Source organism: Cnephaeus nilssonii (genome assembly GCF_951640355.1).
Source record: "Cnephaeus nilssonii genome assembly, chromosome: 3".
Lineage (NCBI taxonomy): Eukaryota > Metazoa > Chordata > Mammalia > Chiroptera > Vespertilionidae > Cnephaeus > Cnephaeus nilssonii.
The window spans coordinates 65,062,091-65,076,180 of NC_137074.1; the positions used below are offsets into that span (position 1 = coordinate 65,062,091).

Here is a 14,090-nt window from a genome sequence, read left to right on the forward strand (position 1 = left end):
TATTGAGAGTAATGTATTAAAGTCTCTTGCTATTATTGTTTCAATTTTTCTTTGCATTTGATGTTTACATTTCTTTGTAGAGTCAAATACCTCCATTCTTATAAAGGTGCTTGTTGCATGTTTCGGTACATGGATCTCCATAAATATTGTATCTTCATTGTGAAATATGGATTTTAGCATTTGAAAGTGTTCTTTGTCACACTGAATGCTTTCTGGCTTCAGTTCTACTTTGTTTAATATCAGGAATGAAACTTCTGCCTTCTTATTTCTAAATTGCCTGTTCATCTTTGCTTATCCTCTTATACTTAGCCTTTCTGAATTATTGTGTACTAGGTGTGTCCCTTGTAGTCAACATAGAATTGGGCCTTGTCTTGTTAGCCAATATGAAGATGTTTTGTTTTTTTTAATTGGTGAAGTTTCTTGAAGCACTAATTGATACAGTTATGTTTGATGTCAACTTTGTCATTATACTGTAATTATAGTTTTCTTTATGTTCTTTTTGATATTTAGGAAGTTTGTAATTTTGTTCTAGTTGGTTTCCTTTTTTTTGTATCTATCTTTTATATAGCCTTTAATTCCCTGTTTTCTTATTTATCCTTTTACTGTCAGGTGTGTTGGTTTTAAGTGGTATTTTTTTGGTTTCTATCCATTGCCTATTCAACAAATAAATTGTTCTACATTCCCAATATTTCCCTTTTTTTTCTCCATCCTTCTCCCCATTTTTAGCTGCATACATTTTTGCTTTCACAGAAAATAAAACATTTATGTATTGTTCTTTCTTGTATATTTCTATTTTTGTTTTAATCTTAGAGCTACAATTAAATATATTAAATGCTCATCTTAGTCCTTTGATGTTATTTCTCTAGTTAACTCTTGGTTGGCTCTCTCAGATAAAGCTTACTATAGGGCTTTTGAATATAATGTTCCTTGAGTTCTTAAAAGGTTAAAAGTTTTTTTTATAGCTTTGATATTTGGACAACTTAGCTGGATATAAAACCTTTGGTTTATATGTTTTTTCCCCCATAACTTTCTTAAAAATGCTACTCCACCCTGGGTTTGCTTTGAATGTTACCTTTGAGAAGTCTGATGCTAGAATAATTTTCTTGCCTTTTTAAATAATTTGGATATTAAGACACTTGTATCTAGTGACTTTAAATGTATATTCTAATACTTTAGCATTTAAATTTTATTTCCTTTTTATTTTAAATATTGCCAAGTTATGTCTTGGAGTTTATCTTTCCAGATCAATTTTTGCTTTCTAAAAACAGCCCTTTCATATATGGGTTTAGTTTTTTGTTTTTAAGTTTTGGATTATAATGTTCCTTATTAAATGTTTAACAATTCTCCATTAAACACATTATAATTTAACCTTTATGTCTGAGGTAGTTTTCCCTTGTCTTGGATTTATTTCCCGAGTTCAATCAATTCTTGTTTTTGTTTCTTTCTGATTTTTATCCATTTTAGGTCTTAGTTTTAGATTTTCTGGTTGAAGATTTATAGGTATAGAGCTTAAAATATATTTCATTTTGTTTAAATATATTTCATTTCATTTAAATAAAGTGTGTTTTAGTTTTCTTCTGTTGTTTTTTTTTGTGTTTTTTTTTTGGGTGTGTGTGTGTGGGGTGAATTTTCATTAGCTGAAATCTTTCAATTTAAACTTTCTGTTTCTACTCAAGTCATTTTTGGTAAATTACATTTTCTTAGGGACTTACCCATTTTATTTAGGTTTAATATTTTGTCATGTTTTGTTATATTGCCTTGTATGGATATATACAATTGCATAGTCCCTTTTTAGTCAAATACAGTAATACTGGTTCCAGGGATTAGGTTGTGGGTAAATTTGGGGGATTATTCTTAAGCCTACCATAGATAGTAGTATATTATTTTTCTTGTTATTATTTCACATAAACTGACTCTTCAAAGTATAAACATTAGAGATAAATGTGAGTTCATATGGGTTTGAATTTTTCCAATTTGTACAGAAATCTCATTCCAACTTTTTCTTAGGATTTGTTCTAAGTTTAGACTCAGAGCTAGCACTGTCTTACAGAGGAGTCTTTCTGATGCTTTGATAAATAACTGCCTGTGAATAGACTATATTACGGATATTTTACTTAATATACACTGAGTGGCCAGATTATTATGCGTTCAGAGATCATAATAATCTGGCCACTCAGTGTACTTCATAGCAACTAATGTTCAGTGTACTACCTGTAAGTTGCTTGAAGGCAACTCCATTAGGTTGAGGTCTGTAGAGCCACTAAAGAAGATTTCACTTTTCCTGTTTTTTGTGTTTATTTTTGTAAAGGCTTTATTTATTTACTACTAGCCCTGCACATGAATCCGTACGCCAGTAGGTCGCTGCCGCCCTCTTGTAGCTCTGCCTGCTGCCCCGCCCTCCTGTAGCTCCCCCTCCTGTAGCTCCCCCTCCTGTAGTTCCGCCCTCCTGTAGCTCCAATCTCTTCCCGCACCCCCACACCCCCTTCTCCCTCTCATAGCTTGCTGCCCTGCCCCCGCCTGTAGCTCTCTACCTCCCCCTTGCTTGCTGCCCTGCCCCATCCTGTAGCTCTCCGCTGCCCGCTTGTAGTTTGCTGCCCCACCCTCCTGCAGATCCATGATCCAGTCGTTATGCGGTCGGTCGTTACGCCCTGAGGATAATTAGCATATTCCTCTCTTATTATATAGGAGGATAGTTAACACTAGAGGCCTGGTGCTCTGGGGAGTAGGTTTCTCAGCCCGGCCTGCACAGTCCAGGAGCCCTTGGGGGATGTCTGACTGCCATGGAGGCAGGTGAGGCTCCCACCACTACCGCTGCACTCACCAGCCATGAGCCTGGCTTCTGGCTGAGCGGTGCTCCCCCTGTGGGAGCGCACTGACCCCCAGGAGGCAGCTCCTGTGTTGAGCGTCTGCCCCTGATGGCCAGTGCATGTCATAGCGGCCGGTCGTTCAGCCGTTCGGTCTATTTGCATATTAGCTTTTTATTATATAGGATACCACACAGTCTATCTATTTAAAGTGTAATATTTGGCCTGGCTGGTGTGGCTTAATGGTTGCGTATCAACCTATGAACCAGAAGGTCATAGTTTGATTTCTGGTCAGGGTGCATTCATGGTTGTAGGCTCTATCCCTGGTGGGGGCGTGCAGGAGGCAGCCACTTCTCTCTCATCATTGATGTTTCTATCTCTCCCTCTCCCTTCCTCTCTGAAATCAATAAAAATATATTTAAAATATAATATTTGATGATTTTTAATATATTCACAGATTTGTACAATCTACAATCAATTTTAAAACATTTGTGTTACTCCTAAAAGAAAACCCATACTGTGTAACCCCAAACTCTTGAGCCCTACCTAATCTATTCGTTTGGTCTATCTCTGTAGATTTGCTAATTCTGGACATTTCATATATATAGAATCATGCAATATGTGGTCTTTTATGTCTGGTGTGTTTTACTTAGTATGTTTTCAAGATTCATCCATGTTGTAGATATATCTGTGCTTCATTTAATGGTTCCATAATATTTCATTGTGTGGATATATCACATTCATCAGCTGGTGGATGTTTGGGTTGTTTCTGCTTTTTGGTCCCCTAGCTCTTTTTTTTTGTTAATCCTCACTTGAGGGTATTTTTCCATTGATTTTTAGAGAGAGTAGAAGGGAGGGAGAGAGGCAGAGAGAAAGAAACATCGATGTGAGAGAGATACATCGATTGGTTGCCTCTTGTACATGCCTCAACCAGGGCAGGGGATCAAGCCTGCAACCTAGGTACATGCCCTTGACCAGGATCAAAACTGGGACCTTCAGTCCATGAGCCAATGCTCTGTCCACTAAGCCAACCTGGCCAGGGCTGGTCTCCTAGATCTTTTAAGTCTCAGTCTAATTGAGAAATAGACAATTGGAGAGTAAAATATCAGCTTTATCAATGATGAAGATGATTACAGCATAAAGCTTAGCTCTCTTAATTTTCTATGCTATAGCTCTTCTTTTTTTTTTATAATAAATCTTTATTGTTCAGATTATTACAGTTGTTACTCTTTTTCCCCCCCATAGCTCCCCTCCACCCGGTTCCCACCCCACCCCATGCCCTTACCCACCCCGTTGTCCTCGTCCATAGGTATAAGATTTTTGTCCAATCTCTTCCCGCACCCCCACACCCCCTTCTCCCTGAGAATTGTCAGTCCACTCCCTTTCTATGTCCCTGATTCTATTATATTCACCAGTTTTTTCTGTTCTTCAGATTTTATATTCACTTGATTTTTTAGATTTACTTGTTGATAAATATGTATTTGTTGTCACTTTGTTGTTCATAATTTTTATCTTTACCTTTTTCTTCCTCTTCTTAGAGAATACCCTTCAGCATTTCTTTTTTATTTTTTTTATTTTTAATATATTTTATTGACCATTTACAGAGAGGAAGGGAGAGGGATAGAGAGTGAGAAACATCGATGAGAGAGAAACATCGATCAGCTGCCTCCTGCACACCCCCTACTGGGGATGTGCCCGCAACCAAGGTACATGCCCTTGACTGGAATTGAACCTGGGACCCTTCAGTCCGCAGGCCGACGCTCTATCCACTGAGCCAAACCGGCTAGGGCACCCTTCAGCATTTCATATAATACTGGTTTGGTGGTAATGAACTCCTTTAGTTTTTTCTTGTTGTGAAGCTCTTTATCTGACCTTCAATTCTGAATGATAGCTTTGCTGGGTAGAGTAATCTTGGTTGTAGGTTCTTGCTATTCATCACTTTGTATATTTCTTGCCACTCCCTTCTGGCCTGCATAGTTTCTGTTGAGAAATCAGCTGACAGTCATATGGGTACTCCCTTGTAGGTAACTAACTGTTGCTTTTAAGATTCTCTCTTTGTCTTTTGCCCTTGGCATTTTAATTATGATGTGTCTTGGTGTGGTCCTCTTTGGGGTTCTCTGCGCTTCCTGGACTTGTAAGTCTATTTCTTTCACCAGGTTGGGAAGTTTTCTGTCATTATTTCTTCAAATAGGTTTTCAATATCTTGCTCTCTCTCTTTTTCTGGCACCCCCATAATTCAGATGTTGGTACGCTTGAAGTTGTCCCTGAGGCTCCTTACACTATCTTCATATTTCAGGATTCTTTTTGCTTTTCCAGTTGGGTGCTTTTTGCTTCTTCATATTTCAAATCTTTGACTTGATTCTTGGGATCCTCTAGTCTGCTGTTGGATCTCTGTATATTATTCTTTATTTAAGTCAGTGTATGCTTAATTTCTGATTGGTCCTTTTTCATAACCTTGAGGGTCTCACTAAATTTCTCAGAGGTTTCTAGAAGATTCTTGAGTAATCTTATATCCGTGGTTTTGAACACTATATCCAGTAGTTTGCTTTTTTCCATTTTTTTCATTTGTGACTTGTTTCTTTGTCTCCGAATTTTGGCTGCTTCCCTGTGTTTGTTTCTATGTACTAGCTAAGTCTCCTTAAGTTGATAGAGTGGCCGGTGTCCTATAGGGCCCAGTGTCTCAGCCTTCCCAGTCACCTGAGGTGGATGCTCTTGTTGCACCCCTTTGTGGGCTGTGTGCACAGTCTTGTTGTAGTTAAGCCTTGATTGCTATTGGTATCACTGGGAGGAATTGACCTCCAGGCCAATTGGCTGTGATGACCAGCTGTAGATACACTGGAAGATCTGTTGTGCAGGAGACACCCTTATGGGGCAGGACTTGCTTCAGTAGGGCTTTTGTGCTCACTGAGTCTGCCCCTTGAGTGTGTCTTTTATGAATGTGAAGATTTGTAATCCAGTATGGTCTCACTCTGACCACTGGGTACACTGGCTCTTGGATCTCCAGGGAGGTGCAAGGTCAGTCACTGTCTGGGACCACCCAGCAGGAGCTACAGAGACATCTGCAGGTTCCTCCTCTTTGTATGGGGTTTGGAAATGCCCAGATGAGGCCCAGATGTGAAGCAAAGCCACTGCTGCTGCCAGGTAGTAGGCCTTCTTTTGGAATCTCTGGGGCTCTCTGACCCAGCTGCAGTTTGTTTTAGGCAAAAGAACAGGCCATTCATATGCAAAAGCCGATGCACACAGCTTGGGTGGGGATATAAATTGGGTGGGGCGGGGTCTCTGGGAATCACCAGGGCAGATCAAACAGCAATGGCTTCCCTGAACCGGAGAAGTCCCTGGTTCTTCGAGTCCCACGCCACGCCCCCCACCCCCCCCCACCCCCGTGCAGGAACAATGATCACTGTGAGCACCTCTAAGAGTAAGCCGCCCTCGCGTTCCTGTCCCGATGCCAGACAGTCCAGTTTCTCCCCGTATGTGTCTGGGTCCCCCAGAGTCTCTCCCGGAACTGGAGTTCAGAGCAGCAGGAGCTTGTATCTCCCTCCTGGTTTAAAGAGCAGCACATCCAGGTGCCAGCACTTTCCACGCCTCCGCACCTCTTACCGGTCTCAATGAACTTTTTTCACCTCTCTAGTTGTGGAACTTCCTCTGGGCCAGCTTTCCCATGGTTCTGAGTGGTAGTTGTCCTGCCATTTAGTTGTGGTTTTGATGTGGTTGTGAGAGGCAGCAAGTATAGGTGCCACCATCTTGGTTTCTCCCTACGCTATAGCTCTTCTTGCCACTCCCTCTCCCAGCTTTTCAACACACAGGGCAGAGTCTGCTCCAGTCACTTTATTTCAGTGATGAGCAGAGATGGGCTCCTGGAACAGGCTCTTGGTAGGAGAGAGAAACCAGAAGAGATGAAGTCTTGTACTATCTCTAGAGAAAGAGGGAGGAGGATGGGACCATACCACTTCAGAAAGGGAAAAGTCCCTGCTTTAGGAGTCAACACAGGCTGGATACTGGGAGGGAGATGGAATGATTCCTTCTAACACGAAGAAGACTGATATTTTAGCCTGGCCAGTGTGGATCAGTGGTTGAGCACTGACCTATGGACCAGGAGGTCACTGTTCAAATCCCAGTTGCAGCACATGCCCGGGTTGTGGGTTGGATCCCCAGAGGGTGTGTAGGAGGCAGCTGATCAATGATTCTCTCTCATTATTGATGTTTCTATCTTGTTCTCACTCTCCCTTCTTCTCTAAAATCAATAAAAGTATATATTTAAAATAAAAAAGAAGACTGGCATTTTAGTTCTCATAAGTTAAAGCAAATCATGTTTTCTTTGATTATGAATTATGAAAAGTTTCTTCAAATCTCAAACATGTAAACAGTTGAACAGTGTAAATGATGGCACTTATTAATTGTAATATATAGCTTGTTGTCCCATAATTTATAGGTTTCTTCACCAACTAAAGGAAGATAATTCTGAGTTAATTAATAAACTGTGGACTGATATTCAGCAGAAAATAGCAACACAGTCACAAATAACAAGCTCTCTAGGAACTCCATCATCCACCTCTCCATCAGAGGAAAAAAAAGGTTTGTTTTCACATGGTATTACTTCTTACAGATCATAGCTTGCTTTATTTTTTTCTTTCTTGAACACAGTAATTTTTAAAGAAGTTATTTGAGTTTTGACTATCTTAGCCTAATTGAGTAAAATACTGATTGACCTGTGAATTGAAACGCTTCAGTCTTTTTTTTCACCTGAGATGCTTTTGGAAATACCCTTTGTTTTAGCTGCTCTGAATGCGACCAGTGCTGTCAAGAGAGTCCACACCAGGCTTCAGCCTGAAGAGTCTTCTGAGTCTCTAGACTCGAGCTACGTTGTGGGACAAGTGCTGAACTCGAGGAAGCAAAAGCAGCTGTTAAATCAAGGTTCCGTCCCTTAATTCACAAAGATGAATTATTAGACATGTAACTTGACGTGGCCATCTTAATGTCTTAGTAAATGCTTTTCCTTTCAATCATCCAGTTGGATCTACTAGCTAAGTAAGAATTTGTTGAGTCGTAGCTAAGAAATGCCTCCTTTTATCCCATGTAGCCCTGTAGAATGATGGTTCTATACATTCCTTATAGATTGTGTAAACCTGGTTTAATCAGAATAGGTTTTTGTGAGAAAATTGTGATAACTTCTATAAAAATATTTTATTAATTGTGAACAACAGCCAAAGATTTTTCTAGTAGTTTTCTAGTGTAATTTTGCCTGATCTTAAAATAGAATGATTTCTGTCATTATCAGTGAGAAGAAAACCGGAGTTGTGTGCCCCTTCCAAGCAGAAGGGAAACATGCTGTCATCTAGCACAGCCTCCACAGACTTATCAAGTAGCACCAATCCCAGCCTGGACGTCCTCAAGCACATGATACATGAAGTGGAACATGAAATGGAAGACTACGAGCGGTCGACGGGACGCGAAGTCAAGGAACCGCAGAGCAGTCAGGGTCTGACAGGCTTTACCCTGTCGCTGGTGAGCTCCCTCTGTCGCCTGGTTCGGTACCTTAAAGAGGTAAGCAAGCGCATGAGGTTATTAGTAGGGTCTCCTCTTCAGAGTGCTGGTGGGAAGGTGTAGGGTTTTTTCTCTACACCTAATTGTTTGCAACTTCCAAATAAAGTATAGTCACATTTGAATAGCTTTGTTTAAAATGCCTCAGTTTTAGATTATGTGCAGTGAAGGTTTATGCTCTTCATTTTCCTCTATAAGCTGATTCATGCATCAGCTAGCATGTTGGTACATGCTCAGGTAAGTGATGCTGATTTTAATATAAGCCTTAGTGAAATGTAATTGGGAAAGTAAATCTGCTGTAAGTAAAATATCTTGCGCTAATATTGACTATTGCTATTTGGCAGTTATAGATTAAATAGAGCTACTAATGTGTCCTCATTCTGCTGCTTTCCTCTGCTTCCTGCACCCTTTTAGTTCAGTTTGGAGAGTAGCATGCCTGTTATCTGTAGACACAGATTGGGAAAATCCCTTATGTTATCTGCATGACTGGTAACTTGGGCTTTCATTCAGTATCTTAGTGGCAGATATTTTATTGTTGTGAAATCATTTAAAAGACAAGCAAGAATTGTTTCTTTAATTCATTTGTTAATAATAATCCGCAGAATGCTGTGGAATTAGAGTTAGCTATGTAGTTCATCTTTTAAAAAATCTATTCAAACTATTTTTATGTGGTAATTTGTTAAACATAAAATATGACAAATATTTGAGGAAGTGTTATTATTTAAAAATTTGATTCATCTCTGTAACTCAGAGGTTTCAATTCAGAGGTCTTCAGAAAATTGCTTTTTAGTGAAAGATTTATTATGGTATCTGACTTAGGAAAGTGTTAACATTTTTCCACCCTCAAGTCAGGGATCTCCAGGAGTGTACTTTTGGCTCTGAAAGTATTACAGGCTTAGAAGCAAGTACTTTTTAGTTAATCACTTGCTTTACAAAGCTCAACCACTTAAACCTGTTGTCATTTATTTTAAACGAGAGGCCTGGTGCATGAATTTGTGCATGGGTGGGGTCCCTCGGGGTGGCCTGCAGGGATTGGGCCCCAGCTCATGCCCCCAGGCTCACAGCCCCAGCTTGCACCCCCAACCTTGCAGCCCCGCAGCCCTGCCTGGCACCCCAATGTGGCCTGGCCCTGCCCCCTCACCTGCTCCACCTCCCATCTGTGGGGCGATTGGTCAGGCTGGGACCCCTGCCCGGCTTCCTCAGCACCTGGGAGCCAGGCAGTGGCCCCGCCCCCTGCTGCTGCCTCTGGTCGCCATCTGCGGGGTGGTTGGGGCCCCTGCTCACACCTGCCTTGGCCGGGCGTTGCCCGCTCACCTGCTCCACCATCCCGCCACGGTCCTACTCTTGTTGGGGCCCATCAGGGCCGGAAGCACCTCCACTGCCACCCACTGCCAGCACTGCATTGCTGATGCCCGCCATGTTCCGTGCTTCCCCCTGGTGGTCAGCGCACATCATAGTGAGTGGTTGAACTCCCGGTCAAACAATTTGCACATTAGGCTTTTATTATATAGGAGGATTATATTTTAACAGATTTAATTTTCAAATTGGTGATCTATTCACATGCTATGAAATTCAGAGACACAGAAGGGTATGTGATGAAAAATCTAATTCCCACACCTAACTTCCATTTAACCAGTTTGCTTCTGTGTAGCCAACTATTACCAGACATCAGTATATCCTTCCAGAGATGGTCTATGTGTATTCAAGCAATATATATGTACTTCCCTCCACTTCCTTCTACAAAATTTTAGTTATTCAATTCTATATACCAGCCTGTTTATTGTGTTTTATTTGAAGAAGGAGGAGAGGATAAAGCAGCAACATTTTAATGAAATATATACCTTTTAATAAAAAATATTTAACTCATTACTGTCACATAATATATATTTTGTAAGTATTTTCTTCTTTGACAACTTTGAGTAGAAACTTTTAGTTTTCAACATGTGATGCTATTGATGAGAGTTTATTTGACTTTTTTTTTTTTTTGTAGAGTGAGCTCCAACTGCGTAAAGAAGTAGAGACAAGGCAGAAACTGGAGCAGGCATTAGGTGATCATCGAGAGCTCATTGATGCTCTGACAGCTGAAATTCTATTTCTTAGAGAAGAAAATACTGCTACCCAGGTACTCAGATGAGATCCCAAACTTTTCTGAGTTTACTAGTATAAAACATCTTTAAGAATGTCTGAGATTCCTTCTAGTTTTCTTTGGTTTAGTTGTGCTGATGTGATTACTTGTACTTCTTTATTATCATCAATGGTAGTTTTTATTGAAGATCTATTATATTAGAGTTACTATGTAGAAACTTGGACTATAAGTAGTATATAGATACAGATTATTATAATCTCTGAATGCATAATAATCTGGCCACTCTGTGTGTGTGTGTGTGTGTGTGTGTGTGTGTGTGTGTGTGTATGGCCTGGTGCATGAATTTGTGCATGGGTGGGGTCCGGCCAAGCCTGGCCAGGGGGAGGGGACATGGGCGGTTGGCTAGCCTGCCTGCTGGTCAAACTCCTGATCAAGGGGACAATTTGAATATTAGCCTTTTATTATATAGGTTATATACCGAGTGGCCAGATTATTATGCGTTCAGAGAGCATAATAATCTGGCCACTCAGTGTATATAAAAGCCTAAGTAACTGAAAAACCAAACAACTGAATGACCAGTCAACCAGTCGCTATGATGCACACTGACCACCAGGGGGCAGGTGCTCAATGCAGGAGCTGCCCCCTGGTGGTCAGTAGCTCCCACAGCCCTCCCCCGGGCCCTCCCACCCTGGCCGGCCAACCTCTTACATCTCCCCCACTCCGCCCCCCCCCGCCCCCCCGCTACACTGACCAACCTCCCACGGTCCCTCTGCCGGCCAAACTCCCCCAGTCCCCCCGCTGGCCAACCTCCCCCAGTCCCCTCTCCCCCGCAGCTGGCTGGCCAACTTCCCCTGGCCCCTCCCCCTTCACTAACTCCCCCCCCTCAGGCTGGCCAACCTCCCATGGTTCCTCCCCCAACCCCCGGCCAGCCAACCTCCTGCGGTCCCTCCCAACCCCCCACTGGTCAACCTCCTGTGGGACTGGGCGAGAAGGCCCTGATTAGCCCCAATCGCCTACCAGGCCGAGGGACCTCACCGTGTACAAATTTGTGCACTGGGCCTCTAGTATAGAATAAGTCGACTATCTTCAAGAAACTACTAAATAGTGGGAAGGCAGAATCTACATTTAAATTATAACTACCAATATTATAGTAGTTTAATATTTCTTCTAGAAAACCTTCTTGCCTCCATGCTGCATTAAATATTCTTCCTTTGTGCACTTTTGATATTCTCTGGATATTGCTCTCATTGTATTTACCAAATTGCGTTACACACACATGGGTACCTGTCATCAGAACTGTGAGCTGCTTGAGGACAGACACTTTTGTTCATCTGTTTGTTCTCAAATGGTGATTATTACAACTTTATTTATCAGCCAAAAGAGAATAGAAAAGCATTAGTTGGTAGACAAGTTGCATTTGTATAAATGGACAGTAGATATTAATCATGAAATTTTTAAAAATGATGTATATAGTTTACATGCCATTTAATTCTCCCTTTTAAATTGTACAATTCAGTGAGTTTTAGAGGTATACACCAACACCATTACCTAATTTCAGAATATTTGTATGACCCCAAAGAGAAACCCATCAGCTGCCCTCTCTTCTCTCCTCCATCCAGCCCCGGGCAACCACAAATTTACTTTATGTTTCTATAGATTTTCCTAATTGGGATATTTCATATAAATAGAATCATGCAATATGTGGTCTTTTGTGTCTGACTTCTTTCACTTAGCATAATGTTTTCAAGGTTCATCTATGTTATAGCATGTATTAGCATTTCATTTCTTTTTTATCACTCAATAATATATACATATTTTTAATCCTCACCTGAGGATATGTTTTATTGATTTTAGAGAGAGAGGAAGGAAGAAGGGGGGAGAGAGAGAAACAGTTGCCTCCCGTATACATCCTGACCGGGGATCGAACCTGCAACCTGGGTATGTGCCCTGACCTGGAATCGAACCTGTGACCTTTCGGTGACATGAGGATGCTCCAACCAACTGAGCCACACCGGTCAGGACCAATATATTCTATTATATGGCTATACCATATTTTGCTTTTCCATCTTTCAGTTGATGAATATTTGAATTATTTCTACTTTTTGTGTATTATGAATGAACAATTTTTCTGTGAACATTCATGTACAAATATTTGAGTGAACATAAGGTTTTCAATTCTCCTGGGAAGATGGGCAGTTTTATAGTATACTAATTTTTTCAACAAATTTTTATTGGGCACCTATTCTGGGCTTGGCACTGTTCTAGGTACAAGAAATATAGTAGTGAACAAAAAAGAAACCTTTGCCCTCATAGAGCTTATGTTCTAAACAAGTCTTAAAAAGAAGAAAAAGTAAAGTATATTATAAGTTGATGGTGATATGTACTGTAAAGAAAAATAAAGCAGGAAGTTGTAAATGGGATGGTCCAAGCCTTCCCGAGGAGGTGACATTTGAGCAAAAGCCTGAAGGAGGTGAGGGAGCGAGCATGCAGACAGCTGAGAGATGAACCATCTCACAGAGTAACAACTGCAAAGGTCTTGAGGAGGGAGGGTGGCTATTGAGCTCAGAAACATTAAGGAGACCAGTGTGGTAGGAGTAGATGGTAGGAAAGAGAGAAGTAGGAGACAAGAGCAGATAAGCCTGATCACGTGGGGCTGTTATGCTGAGTGAGATGGGAGACCACTGAAGGGTTTTGAGTAGAGAAGAGACATGATCTTATGTAGGTTTTAAGAGGATCAGTTTGGGCTATTATGTTGTATCTAGGACAGAGAATACTGCTCTTTCTTAGTTTATGGTGCCCTTAATGTCTTAAGATACCCCTAGGCCAAAAGAAATACCTAACACTTTCTTTTTTAAAAAATTTCTTTATTGATTATGGTATTACATATGTGTCCTTATTCCCCCATTACCCCCAAAACCCACCATTCATGCTCTTAACTCCCCTGTTGTCTGTGTCCATTGATTAGGCTTATATGCATGCATATAAGTCCTTTGGTTGATCTCTCCCCCTTACCCCCACCCTCCCCTACCTTCCCTGAGGTTTGATGTTCTGATCGATGTTTCTCTGTCTCTGGATCTGTTTTTGTTCATCAGTTTATGTTGTTCATTATATTCCATAAATGAGTGAGATCATGTGATATTTATCTTTCTCTGCCTGGCTTATTTCACTTAGCATAATGCCCTCCAGCTCCATCCATGTTGTTGCCCTAACACTTTCATTTATTCACTAGTTAGGTTCAAATAACTTATGAAGTATTTGTCTTAACTTATGTGCTATTTGAAAAAAATGATGCATATAAATTGACAGAAAAAGTCATATTTTTATTCATGATTAAATAACCACAATTATTTACTGTTGGAATATGTATACCTATTGGGCACTGCACAGCTTCTGAAAGCTTGGAATCATATTGGACACCATCACTCTTATTTCCTATTCCACAATAATTTTTATGCAGCATTGCTTTTTCGCATAGCAACTACTAAAACCCAGCCTTGTGAATACATGGCATAAACAAAAGGAACATATCTTGGTCTAATGTGAACTGCCTCAAGCTAGTAGTTCACTGGTACCTCACAGAACATTTGTGTGTCCCTTAAAAATATGAAATGTCCTGTGGTGCCCCTAGGAGTACACTGTGTTGCCCCAGTGTGCCTCAG

General features: G+C 40.8%; 1 protein-coding gene across 4 annotated transcripts in view; it reads left to right on the plus strand.

The window, feature by feature from the left end:
* The window catches only part of SPICE1 (spindle and centriole associated protein 1), a 69,178-nt gene that overhangs the window by 36,431 nt on the left and 18,657 nt on the right, over nucleotides 1-14,090 (plus strand). For all 4 annotated transcript variants that reach the window (XM_079766550.1, XM_079766553.1, XM_079766552.1 and 1 more), the window contains exons 8-11: nucleotides 7,237-7,379; nucleotides 7,581-7,718; nucleotides 8,083-8,348; nucleotides 10,336-10,467. In XM_079766550.1, the coding sequence (XP_079622676.1) occupies nucleotides 7,237-7,379; nucleotides 7,581-7,718; nucleotides 8,083-8,348; nucleotides 10,336-10,467 (679 nt within the window). The remainder of the gene's footprint in view (nucleotides 1-7,236; nucleotides 7,380-7,580; nucleotides 7,719-8,082; nucleotides 8,349-10,335; nucleotides 10,468-14,090) is intronic.